This window comes from Mirounga leonina, unplaced genomic scaffold (genome assembly GCF_011800145.1).
Source record: "Mirounga leonina isolate KUSES-001 unplaced genomic scaffold, KU_Mleo_1.0 Mir_115, whole genome shotgun sequence".
Lineage (NCBI taxonomy): Eukaryota > Metazoa > Chordata > Mammalia > Carnivora > Phocidae > Mirounga > Mirounga leonina.
In genome coordinates, this window is record NW_023270268.1 from 27,165,526 (window position 1) to 27,191,180 (window position 25,655).

The 25,655-nt window shown below is 39.2% G+C and overlaps 1 protein-coding gene across 1 annotated transcript in view; it reads left to right on the plus strand.

Moving 5' to 3' along the window:
* Positions 1-25,185, plus strand: part of COL6A6 (collagen type VI alpha 6 chain) — a 137,017-nt gene extending 111,832 nt beyond the window's left edge. Inside the window, exons 34-37 of the mRNA XM_034994555.1 lie at positions 3,706-3,802; positions 6,609-7,280; positions 10,331-10,424; positions 23,214-25,185. Coding sequence (XP_034850446.1) covers positions 3,706-3,802; positions 6,609-7,280; positions 10,331-10,424; positions 23,214-23,433 — 1,083 coding nt within the window. The 3' untranslated portion in view covers positions 23,434-25,185. The remainder of the gene's footprint in view (positions 1-3,705; positions 3,803-6,608; positions 7,281-10,330; positions 10,425-23,213) is intronic.
* Positions 25,186-25,655: the final 470 nt, after the last annotated feature.

The following is a 25,655-nucleotide window of genomic DNA, read 5'->3' on the forward strand; positions in this document are numbered from 1 at the left end:
TTTTGTGGCCTAATATGTTATCTGTTCTGAATCTGTTCAGAAGAATGTGTATTCTGCTGTTTTAGGATGGAATGTTCTGAATATATCTGTTAAATTCATCTGGTCCAATGTGTCATTCAAAGCCACCATTTCCTTGATTTTTCTGTTTGGATGATCTGTTCATTGATGTAAGTGGGGTGTTAAAGTCTCTTATTATTACTGCATTATTATTGATTACTTCCTTTGTGTTATTAACTGCTTTAAGTATTTAGGTGCTCCCATGTTGGATGCATAAATATTTGTAATTGTTATATCTGCTTGTTAATGTCCTTTGTCTTTTGTTACCATTTTTGTTTTAAAGTCTATTTTGTCTGATACAAGTATTGTTACCCCAGCTTTCTTTTCACATCCATTTGCATGATAAATGTTTCTCCATCCTTTCACTTTTCAATCTGCAGGTGTCTTTTGAGGCCCTTTCCACCTCCATAATTTTCTATGAAGGTGTCAAATAAGCACAACAGAATTGAAATAGAGTATTAATCTATAAAGTATGGAAAGCAGTGCCTGTTTCCCGGAGCTGTTGTGTAGATGAAATGATGGGACACCATGCCTCAGTGCCTAATGCATAGTAAATATTCAAGAATGATAGTTTTTGCTCTAATTGCTATTGCTATTATTTATCTGCTTGATGATGAACTAAAATCTATTTAACAAAAATGTTGTTGTAAAGGAGCTGATGCTGCTATTAGTGTCATTGAACATGCAAATGGACAGGTTGATAAACCAGGCCCAGAAAGGGAAATGCACATCAGTTAGAAAAGGCTGGGCCATGCCGTACAAATAAATGAAGCTGCTATGAAACACAGCAGCTCAAAAATTCTGTGAGTAGATATGGTTACACACAGACTCATAAATCCTTCTGTTTATTGACAGCCCCATTGTCCCTTGGCTTTATTTAGTCACAAAACAAGAGACAATATCCTAATGCAAATAATTGATAGTACTCGTGATATAAACTTAAAGTAAACACAGTTTCACCACCCACTCAAAGGTGTGTGCATAGCCTATAACTTGAGAAAACATATTTTGTTGGTTTGTTTTAAAATGTCTTGGGTGTTAACAGTCTCTCAGAGTTCCTAGTCAAATCAGCTAGAAGCTCTTTGCTCCTTTCTTGAAGGACTTTACCTCAAAAGAGCACCAATGAAGATTCAGATTCTTGACAATGACCCTCCAAAATCTGAGCAGCACTGGCTCCAAACACCTCTTGAGTAGAATTAGAGAGGCATACAGAAGTCAGAATTGGTGCCAAGGTTCGTTCATCCAGCAAATGCTTAGTGAGCACCTCGTGTATACCAGGAGCTATCCTAGGCTGTGGAGACACCAAAGTGGAAAACCAAAAGATGCACCCTCATGGAGCTGCCATTAGAGGATGCAATGAAGCAGCATTGTCTAGAAAGGTTCAAAATAGAGGCATGTATACAAGTTGGTAAGAACCCACCACTGATATCTGGCATTACAGAAGGGAAATTATGTTACTACTTCTCCTTTTGTCCTCTTTTTCTTTCTTCTATCCATTCTGTTCAGTTGTACTTCCCTACACTGGAACTGTGGTTTATTATTTCAGGAACAGAACTCAGAAATCTAGTGACAATGAATTTTTATTTGGAGGCCATATTTTAAAACCCTTATTTGTTTCATAATTATGATGGCGTTTCTAAATCTTGATTCGTCTGAGAGTTCAGCAGTCCAGTGTGAAATTCAGGCCCCATGCAGGCACATGCAGCAGCATTTGGAAACAGATGTTCTGACAACTGGCACTGATTTCCCTTAGCACATGGACTGTGACCTCCCTCTTGGGAATTTCTCATGATGGTATCAACTGAGTGATGAGCTATTCATCCCTTCGGAAACAGAAGGCCATTTTTGACTGGAAAAACCTCAATCTCAGCTTTGTTTTGCCACCAGGTTTTCCCCTTTAAGTGTGTTTGGCAACTACCTCTTACTTCTGGTGAAATTTTACTTGCTTCCCATAAAGAATTCTAATTTAGACTGGGTCTCCCTATTTCTAATAGACTTATAAGAGATATCTCTTTTTCAGCTAGCCTTTTTTTCCTTTTTACTCTGCTGTTTAACATTGCAAATGAGAGAAACATTAAGGATAATATTGACATTACAGATTATTCTTGTGATTGGAGACAGCTGAAATGGGAAGGGGGTTTAATGGGAAACCTTAGCATTCCACCTTGGAAAACCTTGGTATTCCACTGCGGAATGTCCCTATTTGTCACCACCACCCCGGTCCCAGCTCCACTGCCCTATCATCACAGCATTTTTTTTTTCTCTCATACCACAACAATGCTCACCTTCCCTCCTTTCTTTTTCTTTCTTCTCAGCCTTTCCCAGACACTAACCATTCTTTTTTCTATATGTTTTGCCTAGAAATCATGCCAAAAGCTTCAGTTACCACATATTTCCTCTGAGTCTCCCCCTCTAACCCATCCAGCTCATGAAGGCAAACACAGAAGAAAAGATGGGCAGAAACAAAGACAAGCCTTAGCGAAAGCCCCCACCACCTTTCCTCCTTCCCATTTCCCTCATTTCCTTCCCATTGCTCCTCAGTTAGAACATGGCCAGCCTACAGCTTCATTAGTGCTTACCACTAACATAGAGGGACTCACTGCCCTCAGGACCCCAGTTCCAAATTCCTGAGAGAATGGATCCAATTGGCTCAGATTCCCATTCCTGGTGCAATCTCCTCTGCAGAGGGATGGAGTCCCCCCCGCCCAAACACACAGTTTAACACGGCTGCCCAAGTCCTATCTTCATGGATAAAGTATGCAAAGGACACTTTCCTGAGAAAGAGTAGGGAAATGTTGTCTGTCCCATCTCTTAGGCATTAGATAAGACCGTACCTATAACTTCCCCTCAGCCATCAAGAGATCTGTGAATCTGTTAACTGACAAGCTAACTATTCTTCATTATTTAAGCCTCCCTATTTTATCCCTGCTCTCCAGCCTCAAACTCCCCAGAGAGGTTATTAACAATGGGACTGAGCTGGAAGGTGTTGGGAGTTGTTCAGAGGAGAGCCCCTGGATGTGGATCTGGGTCTGCAAAGCTAGCTTCCATGCCTGGTTCATAATGGGAACTCAGAGACAGTTGTAAAGTACATTCTGTGATTTCACTTGGTTCCCTGGGACTTGGGGTGTGTGTGGGGGGGGGGGTGTCCTCTGACCCTCTTCCTTCAATGGCTTCCATGTCCACTGTCTTTTGATCAGTCCTCTCACCTTCCTTTGAGCTTCAGCTTCCTCATCTGTAAAATGGGCATGATGCACATAAGAACAAACTCACTGGGTTGTTGAGATAATGAATAGGAAAGTGCTTTGTGGTCTCTAATGACCCACACAGCACCCACCCTGTGCCAGTACGTGCATTTCAATTATTAACCCATTTAATGCCCACTCTATTCCTGTTAGGTTGTAGTGTGATTATCCCATTTTGTAGATGAGGAAACAGAGACAAAAAAACCTGACCTACAGCTAAAGGGAACACCAGGGCTTAAACCCAAACAGGGCTCCTAGCCACCCTGACACGCGCTAGGCTTCCCTATGACCTTCTTTGGAAGGAGCAGTGTTGTACTCAAAAGATCTCAGTGCTCTGAACAATCCTGGGGGATTCCTGCAGCCCCACCCACTAAGCTGTTCTTTTTCTTGCTTCTGCTTCTTACAGATTGATGACACTGGCACATTCCAACTCATAATGGTTCCATCCGGGACCGACTACACGCCAGCATTAGAGAGACTCCAGCGGTGTACTTTCTGCTATGGTAAGATCCATGGAGAGAATATAATTTGATGAGGCCTGTTAAACACACTGAGTCACTGTTGGCAGGAATGGCTGGACCTTGGCAACAGGGGTACTAGTGGCCTTGGGAAGATTTCCCTGGGGCTCTGGCCTCACTTCCTCATTCTGCATGGTCCACAGATGGAGCCCCAGCCAGCAGGGCTCCTCCCAGGCATCCAAGCAGGAGATTGCATTCCAGGCCCTCCAAGCTTCTGCAGCTTCCAGGAAACAATAACGATTATTAGAAAAACTCATTGCCAAGGTTTTCCTGCTATAAAGTATATTTATGTGTCTTCTAAATCTCAAATGTTCACAACCCCCCAAGAAATGCTTTATAGTACAAGTGGGAATTAGTGGAAATCCATGCATTTTCTATTGCAAAAAGGCATCAGAAAGACTGACCATGCTGGTTTGTCCATTGCCGTGTTTTATACACCATCTATAGGCCTAGCTAGAGAGGCAGCTGTGGGTGAGTATGCTGGTAATTTGAGTGTTCCAATAATTATGAAGACAGTGGAAGCCACTGCAGTCATCAGCGGGTGTGATTTCTAACAGTTGCCAGGCATTTCTTATGAACCATGCACTGTTCTAATTGCTTTAGGTAACATTGGTGGTGGTGCTGGTGATAGTTAATGTTGAAGCTATTGTGCGTATTCTGTTCCAAGCATTCTTCTCATTGTCTCATCCCACCCTTACAATCACCTTGAGACATTTGAACTATTACTAGCTCCACTTGACAGATGACAAAAATGGGGCTTAGAGAGATGAGATAATTTGCCCAGACGGCACAGCCAGAGGAGACCCAAGAAGGCTGGCCTCACAACGCAGCCATTTATGAGTAACCAAGATCCCATTATTCTCCCTGGGACTTGGTATTTGGTCTTGAAAATGACTGATTCCTTTCCTTCTCCATGTGTATTAATGAGATGCTAATGCTTGCCATGTAAGTGACCTCATAGGGAGGTGGTAACTCTGAGAAGTGGGATTGCTTCAGACACCCCTCTATTCTTTCTGTCTCCCCCTCTGCTTCCCTCTACTCATTAGACTCTCTCCTCCCTTCCCCCCCCCACCTTCTCCCTTCCTTCTCTGCCTCCCTCCCTCCTTCTGTCCCCCTCAGTAGCACAGGGTTGGTTAGGCCCTGGTCCTCCTACTCAAGGCAGTGGCTGACTGTGCTGTGAGGGAGGCTTCCCACCCCAGCCTCAGCACGGCTTGCAGACACATCAGTTACTTATGTTACAGTCAGAAGTTGTACATGTGTGACTGGGGAGAGATTTTGGCCCCATTTCTTGGCTTAAATCCTTGTTTTGTCTCTGGGGCATATAAGGGAAGATATTTTGGCTGTCGTTTCCTGCAATTAAAAAACACCACAAAATTGAGCAAATGGGCAGCCTGCTGTCTCTGATTTTAGGAACTGCCTAGCACACAGGTGACTGTTCTGTCATTCGACCATTAAACGTGGTTATAAATTGTACTGAATTTCTGTAAGGGAAATATAGCTTGTGCAAAGCCACATCTTTATGGAGTCCATGAGCAAGATTGAAGTGAATTTGCTACATCCCCAAAGATCTGCATTCTGGTTTTCAACCTTTCATCTGACTGCTTTTATTCCTGCCCCAGGCACACATCTAAGTACCAGCTGTCCACACGCTCGTCATTCCATTTCTCTTCTCTTTAGTTTTTAAAGAGGCGTTCTCAGCCTTAACCAGCAACTATTACTGAAAATGTCAAGATTGCAGAGGTTTGCCCAGGAAGGGTTTTCTGGGTGAATCTGACCCACCCACCTAACTGTGCAGAATTGAGGCCCGGTGGTGACTTAGGTAAGACCAGAGCCCAGGCATCCTGGCTCTTAGGCCAAGGGGCCTCCCCACTGCCACACCGCATGGCCTTGTCTCTCACAATAAACCCTGACTTCATATGTAGAAACTTCTAGAAACACTTGCGTATTGTTTGGCAGAATGATTTTACCCTCTTATCATCAGTTTCTTCTGTTAAATTAGATTAGGTGACCTCTAAGATCCTTCCAGTTCCAAATTTTTTTATTCCTCTGAATATTCATTGTGGTCAGATTCTGTGGAATTCACTCCTGTTTTATTACTACATATTCTTTTGATAAATGAGATATGCATATTTATTAAAATGACCCCATATTTTATGAAAGCTTACTAATATGCAATATTTATATTCATGTATTTAACAAACACATATTGAGCTTTCAACTAATGAGCACACTGGAGAGACAAACATGAGCTATAGCTTTGTCCTTAGTGTCCACACCCAGATGGACATTGAGTTACAAACCTTTATTTAAATTGAAGTAAAAGAATTCATTGCTTTTTTTCCCCACTCTTTTTAAGCATACTACATTTCATAGTAGAATAGTGTGAGCATAATGATAAGGACAATTGGTTTAACCTGTATCTTGTCTATCTAGAGAGATCATTAGCTTTTATGTCATGATAAGGTATACTCTTATACGAGATAAACTGTCTACTTCAATCTTTATAAACTTAAAATACAGCGAAGATTAAGCTTCTGTTGAAAGCAGCCTAATTTTTAAAAGTCAAATGCCTTAGTGAACGGAATTCAAGACACCAACTGGGTGTAAAATCTGTACGTTTTAAATATAGATGCAAACTATGGACTAGGAAATCTTTTGTTGTTGATATCAAAGTCATTTAGTAATTATTTTAATATCAAAGATTATGCAGTTTCCAAATGTTAGAATATTTGAGATGCTATCTTTTCTGTCCAGTCTGTTTTAGTAGCCCTATGTGACTTTTGGTCTGCAGATGTATGCAAGCCAGACGCTTTTTGCGATCAAGCCAAACCACCCCCTGCACAGTCTTACATGGATGCTGCTTTCCTTCTGGACAGCTCCCGGCATGTGGGAAGTGCTGAATTTGAAGACATAAGACACTTTTTGGGAGCACTGTTAGATCACTTTGAGATCAGCCCAGAGCCTGAGACCTCTGTCACTGGAGACCGGGTGGCCCTATTAAGCCATGCTCCCCCCAACTTCCTACCCAACACTCAGAAGAGTCCTGTTAGAACTGAGTTCAACCTTACCACCTACAATAGTAAACGCCTCATGAAGAGGCACCTGGAAGAATCAGTTCAACAACTAAATGGAGACACTTTCATTGGTCATGCCTTACAGTGGACCCTGGACAATATCTTTTTAAATACACCCAATATGAGAAGAAACAAAGTCATATTTGTAATATCCACTGGGGAAACCAGTCACTTGGACAGGGAAACCTTAAAGAAAGAATCCTTGAGAGCCAAATGTCAAGGTTATACCCTATTTGTGTTTTCCCTTGGCCCTGCTTGGAATGACAAGGAACTAGAAGATCTAGCCAGCTACCCTTTGGATCACCACTTGGTCCAGCTTGGCCGAATTCATAAACCTGACCACAGATACAGTGTGAAGTTTGTGAAATCCTTTGTAAACTCAATCAGGCGTAAGTCATAAAATCTGTTCTTTCTTACACATTAAGAGTATTATTTGGTATTCCCAAAAGAAGGGTTGATGAACTGACATGGATTCTTGGAAATGTCTGTCTTCAAGGGCACTGCAGGGTCAGAAAGGAAAATTTGTAATGGTGGAGAGAGGAAACCTCTGATTCCTAGCATTTAATTTTCTGGCTCAAATTTTTTATGCCTCTGGTTCCTATGGAGAAGCAATCATAACAAGCAGCTGCTCACACATCTGTCTGCATAGAGCAATATAGTCTGGGGGTGTAAAGTCACCACCTGGATCTTAGCTATAAAGTAGAAATCCTTGCCATGTAACATTAACACACTGCCCTCCAATGGAAAGCTTCATCAGTTAACACACCAAAAGAGAGAGCCAAAGAAAAATTCAACAATTCTCAGCTTTGCTTTTTTTACAAGTTCCAAAGGCAGAGTTTGAGGTATTAGGGGATATCATTTTACCTGTAAGAATGAAAGATACATCCTTGCAAAACTTTCTCAGCCTTGTTGATGACTTTTTATGATGCCAGCAATTAGTGTAACTGGTACTCATAAAAAAGAAACATGGACTGTATTTCTTGGAGTAATTTTGCCTTGAAAGTAGGCAATTCATTTTGTATGCAATGGAATGGGTAAAAAGAAGCCATGTCCTACTATGACTCTGGAGGTTGAAAAATCGTCAGATTTCTGAACATTCTCATGGTGAATGAGCCCTTAGAGTCCAGATAAAGAAAAGTGAATACACAGGCTGAAGGACACCCAGTGTAGCTTACAGGAGATTCTGATAGAGTGTCAAACTTGTCACTGACATTACACAGTGAGACCAGTTAAGGTTGCAAAGATGGACTAATCCCTATAGGTGAGGTCTAAGGAGCCTTGGGAAATTGTTGATGGTACTGATGTCATGTCCCCTAGTCCTGTGCTTCTCCAAATGTGAGTCTAGGACCTACATCATCAGCATTACCTGGAAGCTCGTGAAAATTGCAGAATTTCATGCCCTACTCCAGACATTCTGAACCAGAAACTGCATTTTTGTCAAATTGCCAGGTGATTCACATGCACGTTATGGTTTGAGAAACACTGGAGCAACAAGCTCCTAGAATGAAATTTATGTGGATGTGTTTTGGAATAGGAAATCAGAAAGAGGAGCTAGAAAAAAAAAGGGCAAAAAAAGGGGGCCAAGAATCATTCCGAAAAGAAGTAATTACAAGGCATTTGTAAGGGTAAAACAAAAGAACACTTTGAAAGACTGAGAAACTTGTAAAGAAACACTGCTTGTGAGGCAAAAAAAAATTGAAAGAACATTTAAGATGAAATTTCCTTCCTCAGTCCCCCAAAATTCTTCGTGGTGTTTCATGGTAATTAGTCAAATCGTATGAATATGATAAAAATGACACCCCATTACCACCCAAGGAAAGGAAAAGAGATGTTTTAAGAATTACTTGGTGTAGGTGAGAGAGATATAAAGTGCTTTCAGAAAACTGTAACTGTGACACAATTATACACTACTTTTCTAGAACTTAAGGATCTAGAAATCTCCCATCTTTGAAATACAATTGTAAAAGTAGAAGTTGAAAAAGGCTTTAACATAATCGTATAGCAAGCCCACAGACTCATGCTCATTCAACATCAACGCATATGTATCAGGTACCTACTGTGAACCACTCACAGTGTGGGTGTGGGGCTATCTTTTTTAAAAAAACATTTATTTATTTTAGCACAAGCTATGGGGGAGGAGCCGGGGGGGGGGGGGAAGAATCTCAAGCAAACCCTGCGCTGAGCCCAGGGTCCAACACAGGGCACAGTCTCAGGACCCTGAGATCATGACCTGAGCCAAAACTAAGTCAGATACTTAACCAACAGAGCCACCCAGGCACCCCAGGTTGTGGGGGTACCAAGGAGTGACCAAACAGACACCATCCCTGCCCTCCTGGGGATTCTAGTACAGCTCCCTCTCTGATTCTTATTTAACACCATGCTGTGATCGAGGTGGCCATCAAGCACAGTCCACATCCGAAATAACACATTTTCTAAGAGAAACAAAACTGACAACCTGATGCTTAGAACTAGGACAGATAAGAAATAAAATGCACAACATCACGGTCTAGGGCCATTCAGTCTAGAATCACACAGTCCATTCTGCAACAGCAGCTTTAGAGACGGTGCTATATCACAACCCAGGACGAACTTGCTATTTAATGACCCTGATCACTAAGGAAGAGATTTAATTGTGTTTACCAAGTCTGTTCAATTTAATGCTTCAAAGAAATAAATGGTACATTTTTTGAAGTTTCCCATCAAAAATGGCTTTTAAATGTTTAAATTTTGTGGGAAGGGGCATGCTTTGTTATTATAAAAAAATCAATATCCTTCCAAATGAAGTGAGCCACTAATGAATTAAACCCAAGATGGCACTATTTTTACTGTTGTTAATGACACAGAAACCACAAAGGGAATATCCCTTTCCCTTTGCATTTTGATATTGCAAAGGAGCAAATAAAAAATAACTATTCTGAATAGTTCATGTCAATTAGAGACCAGACTTTAGGACTAGCTCCTAACATCTCCTCTAACGTTGACCAACTTTAGCAGCTAAAGGCATCTTATTGAAAAATAAGTTGAATGCTCTGCCTATAAATTCAGCAGAGATATATATATATTTTTAAAGATTTTATTTATTTATTTGCGAGAGAGAATGAGAGAGAACACGAGAGGGAGGAGGGTCAGAGGGAGAAGAAGACTCCCCGCTGAGCAGGGAGCCCAATGCAGGACTCGATCCCGGGACTCCAGGATCATGACCTGAGCCGAAGGCAGTCGCTTAACCGACTGAGCCACCCAGGCGGCCGAGATGTATTTTCCAAACCCAGTTTTAGAGACTCCCCTGAGAAACCTGCTCTCATCTCAGTAGGCCACCTTAGTTGGTATCTTCCTTTGATGAATATCGAAAGCAGTGAAGTGATACTTTGCATACAGAGCAGATTGCTGTAATGTTAATAGTTATGAATAAGAGACTCATCACAGACTTTTCTCTTCCTAGGTGCAATCAACAAATATCCACCCATAAACTTCAAAATGAAGTGCAATAGACTGAGCTCTACAGATCTGAAGCAGCCCCCACGGCAGTGGCGAAGGTATTTTCAGCTTGAGAGAACTTGATAAATAATGTGCCCCCCTTTCTTCTCCTCATTCTCTATAATTTCTTCCTCCTCCTTTTCTCCCTCTTCCTCCTCCATCCTATTTGGACAAAATCTACAGGTACATAATATTAAAATATAATTTGGGGGAATAAGAGATAATAAAAAATGACCAGGTTGGTGTGAAAAACAACCAGAGACTTTTTAAAAGTGGAAAATCTAAATGTGGAACTAAAACAACCAATGGGACACTTGAGTGGCAATGAGCATAATTAATGACCAGATAGTGGTTTCTAAATATCATTCCCCAAAGGAACCAGGGTTTCTTGGAGAGAGAAAAGCTAATTCTAGACTGTAGCAGGGAAAGTACAATATGACTCTCAAAGATTTATTATGCCGGAAAGCAAGGAAGTAGTAAAAAACTAGCAGTGTCATGTCAAAAGGACAAAGGAGTGAAAAGATTCCTACTGGCCTGATTTTGGACAGTTTAACATCAGAAAGAATAATGGTAATGGATTATAACAGAATGAATTTTTAAAGTCCACAAGTCTATATAGAGATCCGAAAAGGGAGGAGGGTAGTAAAAGTTCTTTTTTATAGAAGTATGGAGCTAATAAATATAGAAGAAAATGGTAGACTTAAAAAATCACCAATTTGTGAGGCACCTGGGTGGGGCAGTTGGTTAAGTGTCCAACTCTTGATTTTGGCTCAGGTTGTGATCTCAGAGTCATGAGATTGAGTCCTGTGTTGGGTTCTGTGCTCAGCGCACAGTCTACTCGGAAATCTCTCTCCCTCTTCCTCTGTCCCTCCTGCTCATGCATGTCCTCTCTCTTGTGAATAAATAAATCTTTTTTTAAAAATCACCAATTTGTAATCTCCAGTGTAATAATGGAGTCAGATGAGAATCAAAGAATGCTAAAACCACTGGGTGACAGGTTGTTTGGGAACAGGCTATTTTACAGTCTCCCAGACCATTCACATATTACTAACTTATTAATTACAAAGAAAGGAAATATGCATGTACATGGTAAGATCTGGCAGTTCCCACTGTGGCCAAGATTTGACATTATGTGCTTCCTGAGGTGATGCAGGGGGAGATACATCACCTTGAATGTAAGATTCTTGCAGGGAATGTTTGACCCAAGTCTCATAATGAGGAAACCATTAGACAATTCCAGAATATGGGGTTTTCTTCAGAACAGCTGACCTAGTCAGAGGTTTCAACATCATTAGCAGCAAAGGGGTTGTGGGGTACTATTCTAAAATGGGAGAGACTAAGGAGACATAACCATCAAATGTAATGGTGTGAAACTTGACCGGATCCCAGGTCAGAAAAAAAGCTCATATAAATGACTTTTGGTGGACAACTGGGGAAATTTGAGTATGAACAATATGTCAGGAGATATTATTGATTCATGTGAATTTCCTTATGTGTAGTAATACTATCATGTTCATATGAGAGAATGTTTTTGTTCTTGAGATAGGTATATTGAAAGTATTTAAAAGTAACATGTATAATATCTGCAATCTATTTTCAGATGGTTTCCCTAAAAGGAAATAGGATGGGGTTTTATGTGTGTGTGTATGCACATATATGAGTGTATATGCATATATGGATGTGTGTATGCATATGTGTGTGTGTGTGTGTATACACACAGAGTAACAAGATGGTAACATTTGGAGAACCAAATAGGTGAAAAGTATAAAGGTATTTATTTATTCATGGTTTTGTTCTTAACAAGATTCTGTGAATTAAAAAATAAAACTCAATGGATGAATTAAACAGAATAATAGACACATCTAAAGAGAAACACAGTGAACTGGAGAATAAAGCTGAAGAAATCACTCAGAATGCAGAGAAGATAAATGTAAGAAGTTTAGAGACAGAACAGAATGGAAAGATCTATATCAAATTGGAGTTCTTGAAATCAGATAAAATAGAAATAATAAATGAGATAATGTTCAAGTACATCAAGAGATGGTCATTTTCAAGAACTTATCAAAGATATGAATTAAAAGATGAAGAAAAGACAAGGTACAATAGGGAGGATAAATAAAAAGAGCCATTAGACGTGGCGTAGGGGAATGCAGACATCAAGCCAAATAAAAAGGCAGACTGAAAGAAAGAGAAGATTATCTACAAAGAAACTACAATTAGGTTGGCAGCTGGATTATTAGTAGCAATAGTGGAAGCCACAAAACTGTTAAGAACTTTTAAAGTAATGGAAGAACATTTTTATCAACTTAAACCAACTTTAAAAAATAATGGTATAACAAAGATAATTAGGATAAACAAAAAACAGTTCACCACAAAGACCTTTGCTAAAGGAACTTCTAAAGTATGTACTTCAAGAAACATAAAAATGACTATGGAAGGAAGGGCTGAGATGCAACACTAATAAATGATCAAAACTTGACAATATTTAGGAAGACCTAAATGTTAGATTTCTAAGCAATAGTAATATCTAATTTGTAGGGTTACAAAAAAGCCATACTTGTTAACAAAGGTATGAAAATAAGATATTTGTAGGCACCTGGTGGTTGAACAGAAAAAAAACTATTGTACTAAGACTATACATATTAATATTATTTAAACTTGAGAAAATATATTGGACAATAAAATAATCTTTTATTTAAAAAAATGAAGTTGAGCCTGAAGGGTAAAAAAGGTAGTACTGAAAAATGGGACAATAATAATAATACATGTCATGGGGAGGTAAATGGAGTTAAGGGCTCTAGGAATTTGAATTGTTTGGGCTGGCTACTGAAAAACTTTAGACTTCCTTAAAAATGTATTAGAAATTGTGATGGTACCTGTGGAAAAAAAAATGGAATGTAGCTAACTACCAAAACTGTAGTGCAGGAAAATGCAATAAAAACAAGAACATAAATATTTTTTTAAATAAAAAGGCAACAGGGGGAGGACAAGTAGAAGGCACAAAGTAAAACAGCAGAATCAATTCCATTTAAATATATCAGGAGTCATAATAAATATCGACTAAACATGCCAGTTATAGAGATAGATGGACTTAAGAAACAAAATAAAATCCAGCTATAACTTGCTTTCAATTATAGAGACACAACCGCAAAATAAGGACATGGAAAAGTTGGAAGTAAAATTATGAAAAAATATACCAGGCAAATTAAAAAAAAAATCTGGAAACATAATATATACTGCTATATGCAGAAGGTGATATATACAAACCTACCAGTAACCAGAACAATAAAGCTAGAATATAACATTAATATCAGGTAACATATTCTCTTTAACAAAACAGTATTATGGGGATAAAAAGCCACTACATGATGACAAAGTGTTCAATTCATGAAGAAGATATAACAATTCTAAATTTCTAAGAGGGTAATAAAATAATCTTAAAATATACAAAGTAGAAATTGAAAAACCACAAGGAGAAATTGCCGTCGAACTATTATTAGAGTTGGAGATTTCGGTACACCAGTTTGAATAATCAGTCAGGCAGACAAAAATGAGTAAAGATATTAAAGATTTCATCATAAATAACAAACTTGATTTAATAGGTTCATTTAGAACCCTGCGTAGAAAAATGAGATATTCTTCTGAAGAGCACATGTAACATTAACAACTAGTTGAATCAAGGTGGAGACTTAACCAGGTGTTCATTGAGCAGTTTTTAACTTATCAAGCAGGTGTCACCAAAGCTCTAAGAACTAGTGTCATACAATCCAAACTGATCGGAATTCAATTAAGTTAGAAATTAATAACATTTAAAAAATCCATACATTTTTAAATTAAAATCACATTCCTAAATAAGGTAAAAAATTATAATGAAAACTTTAAAATACTTAGAATTGTATAATAATCAAGATGTTATATGTCAAAATTTATGGGATATGTCAGAAGTCATAATTTAGGAAAGTTTATAGTCTTAATTCTTGTGTTAGGGAAAATTTAGTAACTCTAAAAGCTAAATATCACTCTTGAGATATTATAGAAGAAGAAAAAAAAAATATATACCCAAAGAAAGGAATCAAAGTAGAACTTAATATTTTTTAATTACGATATTTTTAAGAGTATCAATAAAGGCAAAGTTTTTATTTTTTTTAATTTTATTTTGTTATGTTAGTCACCATTCATTACCTCATTAGTTTTTGATGTAGTGTTCCATGATTCATTGTTTGCATATAACACCCAGTGCTCCATCCAATTATGTGCCCTCCTTAATACCCATTACCAGGCTAACCTATCCCCTCACCCCTCTGCCCTCTAAAACCCTCAGTTTGTTTCTCAGAGTCCATAGTCTCTCATGGTTCGTCTCCCCCTCTGATTTCCACCCCCTTCCTACTTTTTTTTTTTTAACATATAATGTATTATTTCAGAGGTACAGGTCTGTGATTCATCAGTCATACACAATTCACAACACTCACCATAACACATACCCTCCCCAATGTCCATCATCCAGCCACCCCATCCCTCCCACCTCCCACCACTCCAGCAACCCTGTTTGTTTCCTGAGATTAAGAATTCCCCATATCAGTGAGATCATATGATACTTGTCTTTCTCTGACTGACTTATTTCGCTTAGCATAATACCCTCTAGTTCCATCCACGTTGTTGCAAATGGCAAGATTTCGGGGGGTTTTGATGGCTGCATAATATTCCACTATATATATATATATACCACATCTTCTTTATCCATTCATCTGTTGATGGACATCTTGGCTCTTTCCATAGTTTAGCTATTGTGGACATTGCTGCTATAAACGTTGGGGTGCATGTACCCCTTAAGATCACTACATTTGTATCTTTGGGGTAAATACCCAGTAGTGCAATTCCTGGGTCATAGGGCAGCTCTATTTTCAACTTTTTGAGGAACCTCCGTACTGTTTTCCAGAGTGGCTGCACCAGCTTGCACTCCCACCAACAGTATAGGAGGGTTCCCCTTTCTCTGCATCCTTGCCAACATCTGTCATTTCCTGACTTTTTTTATTTTTTTTTATTCTTATGTTAATCCCCATACATTACATCATCAGTTTTAGATGAAGTGTTCCATGATTCATTGTTTGTGCATAACAGCCAGTGCTCCATGCAGAATGTGCCCTCCTCAATGCCCACCACCAGGCTAACCCATCCTCCCCCCCCCGCCTTCTAGAACCCTCAGTTTTTCAGAGTCCATCATCTCTCATGGTTCGTCTACCCGTCCGATTTCCCCCGCTTCATTTTTTTTTTTTTTTTTTTTTAGATTTTATTTATTTATTTGAGAGAGAGAGAATGAGAGACAGAGAGCATGAGAGGGAGGAGGGTCAGAGGGAGAAGCAGACTCCCTGCCGAGCAGGGAGCCCGATGCGGGACTCGATCCCGGGACTCCAGGATCATGACCTGAGCCAAAGGCAGTCGCTTAACCAACTGAGCCACCCAGGCGCCCTCCCCCGCTTCATTCTTCCCCTCCCACTACCTTCTTCTTCTTTGACTTGTTAATTTTAGCCATTCTTACTGGTGTGAGGTCATATCTCATTGATGTTTTGATTTGGATTTCCCTGATGCCGAGTGATGTTGAGCACTTTTTCATGTGTCTGTTGACCATTTGGATGTCTTCTTTGCAGAAGTATCTGTTCATGTCTTCTGCCCATTTCTTGATTGGATTATTTGTTCCTTGGGTATTGAGTTTGATAAGTTCTTTATAGATTGTGGATACTAGCCCTTTATCTGATATGTCATTTGCAAATATCTTCTCCCATTCTGTCGGTTGTCCTTTGGTTTTGTTGACGGTTTCTTTTGCTGTGCAAAAGCTTTTTATCTTGATGAAGTCCCAATAGCTCATTTTTGCCCTTGCTTCCCTTGCCTTTGGTGATGTTTCCAGGAAGAAGTTGCTGTGGCTGAGGTCAAAGAGGTTGCTGCCTGTGTTCTCCTCTAGGATTTTGATGGACTCCTGTCTCACATTTAGGTCTTTCATCCATTTTGAGTCTATTTTTGTGTGTGGTGTAAGGAAATGGTCCAGCTTCATTCTTCTGCATGTGGCTGTCCAATTTTCCCAACACCATTTGTTGAAGAGACTGTCTTTTTTCCATTGGCCATTCTTTCCTGCTTTGTCAAAGATTAGTTGACCATAGAGTTGAGGGTCCATTTCTGGGGCCTCTGTTCTGTTCCATTGATCTATGTGTCTGTTTCTGTGCCAGTACCATACTGTCTTGATGAAGACAGCTTTGTAATAGAGCTTGAAGTCTGGAATTGTGATGCCACCGGCTTTGCTTTTCTTGTTCAACATTCCTCTGGCTTTTCGGGGTCTTTTCTGGTTCCATACAAATTTTAGGATTATTTGTTCCATTTCTTGGAAAAAAAGTGGATGGTATTTTGATAGGTATTGCATTAAATGTGTAGATTGCTCTAGGTAGCATTGACATTTTCACAATCTTTGTTCTTCCAATCCATGAGCATGGAATGTTTTTCCATTTCTTTGTGTCTTCCTCAATTTCTTTCATGAGTATTCTACAGTTTTCTGAGTACAGATTTTTGCCTCTTTAGTTAGATTTATTCCTAGGTATCTTATGGTTTGGGGTGCAATTATAAATGGGATCGACTCCTTAATTTCTCTTTCTTCTGTTTTGTTGTTGGTGTATAGAAATGCAACTGATTTCTGTGCATTGATTTTATATCCTGCCACTTTGCTGAATTCTTGTATGAGTTCTAGCAGCTTTGGGGTGGAGTCTTTTGGGTTTTCCACATAAAGTATCATATCATCTGCAAGGAGTGAGAGTTTGACTTCTTCTTTGCTAATTTGGATGCCTTTTATTTCTTTTTGTTGTCTGATTGCTGAGGCTAGGACTTCTAGTACTGTGTTGAATAGCAGTGGTGATAGTGGACATCCCTGCCGTGTTCCTGACCTTAGGGAAAAAGCTCTCAGTTTTTCCCCATTGAGAATGATATTTGCTGTGGGTTTTTCATATATGGCTTTTATGATATTGAGGTATGTACCCTCTATCCCTACACTCTGAAGAGTTTTAATCAAGAAAGGATGCTGTGCTTTGTCAAATGCTTTTTCTGCATCTATTGTGAGTACAATGTGGTTCTTATTCTTTCTTTTATTAATGTAGTGTATCACATTGATTAATTTGCGGATGTTGAACCAAACTTGCAGCCCAGGAATAAATCCCACTTGGTCGTGGTGAATAATCCTTTTAATGTACTATTGGATAGTATTTTGGTGAGAATTTTTGCATCCATGTTCATCAGGGATATTGGTCTGTAATTCTCCTTTTTGGTGGGGTCTTTGTCCAGTTTTGGGATCAAGGTAATGCTGGCCTCATAAAATGAGTTTGGGAGTTTTCCTTCCATTTCTATTTTTTGGAACAGTTTCAGAAGAATAGGTATTAATTCTTTAAATGTTTGGTAGAATTCCCCTGGGAAGCCATCTGGCCCTGGGCTCTTGGGGAGATTTTTGATTACTGCTTCAATTTTCTTGCTGGTTATGGGTCTGTTCAGGTTTTCTATTTCTTCCTGGTTCAGTTTTGGTAGTTTATACATTTCTTGGAATGCATCCATTTCTTCCAGATTATCTAATTTGCTGACATATAGTTGCTCATAATATGTTCTTATAAATGTTTGTATTTCTTTGGTGTTGGTTGTGATCTCTCCTCTTTCATTCATGATTTTATTTATTTGGGTCATTTCTCTTTTCTTTTTGATAAGTCTGGCCAGAGGTTTATCAATCTCATTAATTCTTTCAAGAACCAGCTCCTAGTTTCATTGATCTGTTCTACTGCTCTTTTGGTTTCTATTTCATTGATTTCTGCTCTGATCTTTATTATTTCTCTTCACCTGCTGGGTTTAGGCTTTATTTGCTGTTCTTTCTCCAGCTCCTTTAGGTGTAGGGTTGTGTATTTGAGACCTTTCTTATTTCTTTAGAAAGGCTTGTATTGCTATATACTTTCCTCTTAGGACCACCTTTGCTGCATCCCAAAGTTTTTGAATAGTTGTGTTTTCATTTTCATTTGTTTCCATGAATTTTTCTAATTCTTCTTTAATTTCCTGGTTGACCCATTCATTCTTTAGTAGGATGCTCTTTAGCCTCCATGTATTTGAGTTCTTTCTGACTTTCCTCTTGTGATTGAGTTCTAGTTTCAAAGCATTGTAGTCTGAAAATATACAGGGAATGATCCCAATCTGGCAAAAGTTCTTTTAAAACTTAATCATATACATATCTATTTTTGGCATGTATGAACATTACTTACCTCTTTTTTTTTTTTAATTAGAATTGTAGTTAGGAGAGTGTTTCAGTGGAAAATCATGCTGTACTATCACACACGCATGTGCACCCCACATCTGAGTAAAATCAAATGTGTACCAGCCCATGGGAATCACACTTAGGCAAATGCCTTGGATAGTGTGTGCCTACTTTTAGTGTGCAGTGTCCTCATTTCTGTGTGGTGATCAGGGCCAGAGAGGCACTCTCAATCCAGATGCCCCAGCTCCAGAAACTGAGAAGCCTCTGCCTCAAATCTCCTTACCTTGCTGGGAAGCAGGGAACTGTCCAGCAGCAAATGCTTCCTGAACTCAGGCCTATACCAGGCCCGTGCAGTCGGTCCTCAAAGAGCAGGGCTCCCCCTGCTGCAGGTGTCTGGCAGCATGGAAAGGAGCTTCCCATTTGCATTTGCACTGGGCGCCACATATTATGGAGCTGGCCATAACTACCAAAGGCAGATACTGAAGCCAGCCTATACAAATTAAAAGACATTTCTGGAAACTATTCCTACCATACATTTTGTCTAAAGATCAATATGAGTGGAGGGGATTCACAGTACTCTTTGACAGGATGTTTCTTCCCCTTCTTCACATTGCCCAGCTATCCTGGAGGCTCAGCTTCTCCTATGTATCCGAAACAGGGAAATGACAGGAAATGGCTGGGACATCAGGAATTGAGACATGAAATCCATACCACTGTTAGTGGGCTCCCTGATGGTTCCTTAGCCTAGGACACCCCAGGCCTTCTCTAAGTGACCGAAGACCATAATAAAAGGTAACAAGCCACACAGCTGCTTCTGAAACTCCCTGCCTGAGCCTTTCAAGAGAAGTGAGGCAGAATTGAGCACATAATTGAGGGAGCTGAGAATGCCTGCTAGGCAGGATGCCTGGCCATAAAGATGACTTGCCAAGCCTCAGAATGACTTGCATAAGAATTAGATCATTCCCCTGTGAGATTTTGAGAAATACAGGTAGAAGCTGGTTCTTATCAGAAAGAAAAGAAAGGAATTGAACATGAGCAACCAAGGAGACAGATGGCCAGTAAGGGTGAGATTGTAGGGCAGCCTCTTTGTAAGCGCTTAGTTCCGCTCAGAGACAATAAAAGACAGAAAGCCACCTGCTTATTGCTTCATCCAGGCAGGGAAGCTCTTGTGCCAGACTTCAAGCGCGGATAGACCAGAGCCAGAACAATCAAATTGTAAAAAATGGGCACAGTCACCAATGCCATATGAATAATACATCTGTTGTAATTCTACCTTCCAAAGTATGTTTTTTAGACACACAAAATGCCTATTAAAAAGGATTCTCAAAATAGAGGCAATCTTGTCTGCATTTTCTACTCCAGTGCATCTAGTCAACTAGTTAATGCAGCATAGTTGACTCCTGATTATCTGCATAGATGGAGGAATCTGTGATCACTGAGAACTGAAATCTACAGAGTCCTACCCACCTCATTTTGTCTAGCCGCCATATCTTTCCACAAGCTTTCCTGGAGTTGGGCACAGGATGCAAAATGATCGGCTATATTTCATTCCTGTTTCTTTATCTTGACTACCTATTGTTGGAGTTACCAATCAGTAAAGAAGTAGCTTAGCAATATGGAATAAAAGGAAAAACAGAAATTCTATATGGTTCCCAAACAGGGTAATCAAATGATTCTTACCAAATGCTTATCAAATACAAGCTCCTGTGTACAACAGTGAAAAAAAAGTTCAGAGATATGATATTTATCATGTTCCAACCTTTTGAGAATAAAAGTATCTGAGGGGGAGAAAAGATAGCAATGTCATACTTATCAGTTTAGCAGCTTTTTCTTAACAGAGAGAGGGAGGAAGATAACAAAGATAACTTATCATAAAAAGGATCCAATGGAAAGGGGGAAGTTGGGGAAGGGGAACCCAAGACATGAAAATGGTGTGATCCAGACTCAAAAGAATACATTCTCAGGGCACCTGGGTGGCTCAGTTGGTTAAGCGACTGCCTTCGGCTCAGGTCATGATCCTGGAGTCCTGGGATCGAGTTCCACATCGGGCTCCCTGCTTGGCAGGGAGTCTGCTTCTCCCTCTGACCCTACCCCCTCTTGTGCTCTCTTTCTCACTCTCTCTCTCTCTCAAATAAATAAATTTAAAAAAAATACATTCTCCATGATTGGTGGAGCCATGTTCTATGTGTATAAACAATTATGACTTTGGAGAATTTGAGCTCCTAATATTTAGTTCTAGAAATAAAAAAATAGAGCAAAAATGGGAGGTGTGAGAAATTGTATTTGCACTGAAATTTAGCTTTCTTGATAACTGGGAGAAGTTTGTTGATCAACTTGCTATATTCCAGATAGCACTGATGGAAGTGAATGGAGACATACTTTGGGATATGAGTTTCAGAAGCCCAGACATATAGTATATAATGGCATGGTTCTTTGTTGATTTGATGTCTCCTTTGCTTCTAGGTCTCATTATAGAGGCAAAAGGAATATGTGGAGTGTGTGTATGTGCACAAATATGCATGTATGTCATGTGTGAGAGAAAGAAGTGAACTAATTTTAATTTATCTTTCACTTATTTTCTAAATATTTTTGTTTTCGTGAGAGATCAGATTTAAAGCTGGTAAAAGCAGAAAAATCCAAATATGAAGAAATGGATTGTAGTGAATACTGGCACTGTTTTTCTGATGTCAATGTGTTGGAGTTCTCTCAACTCTTCCCTTGACCACAATTCAGCAAACGTTTGAGATTTATCAGTATTGATAAACCTACTCTTCTTATGCCACTAGGCTCTCACACATTCATTCTAAAAATATTTACAAAGAGCTTATGTGCCAAGCTCCTCATACCTTCTTAACTGTCCAACCTGCCCCAGGCCATCTGCTTTCCTGTGGTTCTGCACCCATATCCAGGTGTTCCTGATAGCATGACCTTTTTCATTTCACTTTCCTATTCTAAATATCTTGATAGTTGGGGCACCTGGGTGGCTCAGTCAGTTAAGCGGTTGCCTTCGGCCAGCTCAGCAGGGAGTCTGCTTCTCCCTCTCCCCCTGCCCTTCCCCCACCCCTGCTTGTGCTCTCTCATGCGCGCGCTCTCAAATAAATAAAATCTTTTAAAAAATAATTATCTTGATAGTTTTCCATGGTGTCCCAAATAAAAAACAAGTTCAATGGAAGTAACACCAAGCTCTTAAGAGGGTTGGGTTATAGTCTCAGTTCTGTCCCTGATATTCACCTCTACATGCAGTCTGTTTCCTCATCTGTAAGCAAGAGCACCACGGTAATTAGTCTAGGGGATTTTGAATGTTGCTCACAACATGGGTGGTATTTCTTCCCATTTAAAACCTGAAGATGCAAGGATCACTCTAGTTAAGTGATTTGCTCGGAGCTGCTCAGCCAGTAAGTAGAGCAGCTTGAATAGAAGAATGCTTATGGACTTAAAGCTCTTTCTACCACCTCCCTGTAAAATAAGGTTGTCTGAAATGGCTCCCTTCCTGCGCTAATACAGTAACCATTAGCTTTCAATTAAATGACATTATAAATTGTTCCTCAGTCACACTAACCATATTTCAAGTGCTCAATAGGTAGATGTAGCTAGTGGCTGCCCTACTGGTCCATGAAGATTATAGGACATTTCCACCAGCACAGTTTTATTGGCTAGGTTAGGACTTTCAGTCAGCACTTGGCTTCTATGATTCCTTGACCTATCAATCTGGCATTCTGGCCTTCCAGAGTCTGTCCCCAGCTGTCCTTTACTGTTGACAAACTATGTGCCTGCCAGACTGGGCGTTATTTCTGTGTCCCCCACTATACATAACATAGTGCCTTCCATAGTGAGTCAACATTAGGATGGATGGATAGATGGACAGACAGAAGAAAGGAAGAATGGATGGGTGAGAGGGAGAGAGGGAAGAAGGGAGTGGCATTCACTCATGTTTTCATTAGATAATTGTGTTTGGTTTTTTTTTTATGTTCAGTTAGCCAACATATTAGTTTTTGATGTAGTGTTCAACAATTCATAAATGTTTATTGAGTATCTACCATATGCTCTTCTAAGATTCCTGGGATTGCTATGATTACCAGACATGGTCTTGTGAAATTTTCTGTCTGGGTTTCTGTCTGGGAGGGTAGAACAGAGAACAGATCTTAAAGAAAGTTGATAAGTAAATAAAAATTCAGACAGTGATATGTTATGAGAAAAATGAGCATATTGTGCTGAGCAACCAGGAGACTGTATGTAGACTGGGAAAACTATAGATGTAGCAGTCTCTAATGAGGTGTACTATTTGACCTCTGACCTGAATAATCAGAAGAAGCCAACTATATGAAGTTCTGGGTGGAACATGTTCTATGAAGAAGGAACTTTGTTGTTGAAATGATTTTGCATATTTTGACAAAATATCTTATGTCTCAGTCTCAACTTCTGATGTATCTGCCAGTGTAAATCTCATTTTATAGTCTTAATAAAATTACCCTGAAGGAAGGATGCAACAAGGAATGGGGACAACATTTAGGAAGACAGAATTAATATAGTCTATTAAAGTTTAAATGGTATTTATCTTCTGTGATGTTTCTCTTCTCTTGTACAGTTTTGTTCCTGGACCATATAAAACTACCTTCAAAGAAGATGCATTACAGAAGGCAAAGTTCTTTCAAGATAAAAAGTACCTTTCAAGAGTAGCAAGAGACAGCAGAGATGATACTATTCAAAATCTTACCAGAAACTCATTCCATACCTTTAAAAATGGAAAAAAGGTGATAAAACCTGCTCCAAAACAACATGATAAAGGAAGTGCTTTAAGAATTTAGCCTTAGGAAGCATGGTAAGACTCTGGACTTAAGTAACTCAATTCACTGCCATAACTATGGGCAACTTTTATTTGGATATCCACCCATATCCAGACGTCCACTCTGGAGGGCTGGACAAAACACAGGTTGTAGATTATCAGGCAATTTGATCCCTTGCACTCATTGGCATTAAGATCGATCTTGTCCATTTCTTTGAGCACTTCTCATAATTCCAGCACTCTGATACATTCAAGAACTGTTATCATTAAAAGATGGAAGAATGAAAGAAGTGTTCTGAGAAGTCCAATGGAGATATAATCTGAAGGTAAATTTTAAATAGTATATACATGAGCCAATGCTAATTCTTTTGATTGCAGGTCTCTGTCCAGTCCACTTTCTGCGAACCAAGGTTTCATTCTCTAGTACTGTTTAATGCTCATCTGTTTAACCAAAGGTTAATGTTTTGAAAAACCCCAAAATTTACATTTACAAATTGATGCTTGTATGTCATAATTTTGATAATTTGGCTTTCCCTGATACCATTTAAACATATCACTGTCTGTGTGTGGAGTGTCCAGCTTTCTGATAGGCTTATGCTGGAAGGTCTCCTCCCACTTTCTGCAGTTGTTTGCTTGGACAGGTAAGAAGTAGAGAGTAATTTTCTCTGCTCCAATTCCTCCTTAATTCACTGAGAAACTTGTTAATTCCCCCAAAACATAAATAATTGCTTTTGAGCTAGAACTTCCCTCATTTTATACAGCCTCCTGCCTGGCTCTTTTGATGGACTTTTATTCTTTACCATTATTGTTATATATATATCATTTTTCACTAATCCATATATTCTTTAGACAAGGAGAGTAAAGACAACTGGTCATGGGTAAAGCTGAGTTAACTTTTACCCATCAGGTAGCTATTTAGTCAATAGTGAACAGTATCAAACAGGACTGACCAAGATCTAAATGGAGTCTTAAATGCATATTGAGTTTGGAAAAGATAAAGTTGTTAATGTTTTAATCCACAAATCCATTTGGGGTTGCAGAGCTGTACAGAGATGAGAGTAAGTTAAAGCAGGAAAGCTAGGCATTCCAAATGCCTAGCCTCCAAGAGCATTCTGACAGCTTGCTCCCTCCTACCTCCAGATCACAAAACTAATTCTTAATCTTACGATGGGCTAATATTTTCAACAACTAAAGACCAAATTAGCATTATTTAATTTAGACACAATGTTTGGACCTTACCTCAAATTCCCAGAGCTGGCTCCAGAGTTGGTAGCAATGGCCTTCCTTGGCAGAACATCACTCTCTTCAGCGAGGGAGACCCTGCTTGGATGCATGGGGCAGATGGCTACTGGCACCTTAGACCAGTAGGTGGTTTTCTTTTCTATATCTCTCTTTATAAAAGCTAGGAAAGAAAGGCCATCTCCACTGTGTTTTAAAACCACTTCTGCCATCCTTACTCAGGCAACTTCATAGAGTTAGCTCCCAATGTCTTCAGAGGGGCAAGGAGTTAAAATGTCATATTCATACTCAGGAAACAGAGGAGAAGACAGCACATCAGGTTTCTTCATATCCTAAGCGGTTCTTAGGGGTTCAGGAAAAATTTATGTTTCAAGTGAATGAAATTGAGCAATATTTAAGAGGTATTTTAATAAAAGGGATTTTTCTGGTAAACTTTGGATTAAGCAAAAACTCTTCCTGTTTACTGCTAGAAATACTTTAAGAATGTATTTGTCTATTTTTTATGCATTGATAAGTAAAATACACCAAAAATTTTTGCCCTTGGTAATTGAGATTATTTTAGCATTTTGGGTCTTTTTAATCCTTAATAGATTAAGGGTCTGAAACATACTGTAAATGTTAAGTTCCTTTTTTAAAATCCCTAATTTTAGCATTTCCCATGGTTTACCTCTTTCTCTAGAAGGGAAAAGCCGTAAAAATTTGAATGTAAATTAAATAAACCCCTATTTAAACCGAGAATCACACAAATAAGCAGTAGTGCTTCCTGGTTTAAACATGTAAATTAATTAACTATAAAGGACATGCCTCCTGTTATCTCTGCACTAAGCTATGAGTCAAACATGTTTAAAAAAAAAAAAGTCAAAAAAAGATGCAACTCAACATGGCCTTAGATTGCAATACTCAGTAACAATTCAACCAAATGACCCCCTTTTCTAAAAGGGGAGTTTAAGTGGGAAGAGGAATGGATGGCAGGAAGATAAGGGGAGAAAGGGATTACATCTCCAC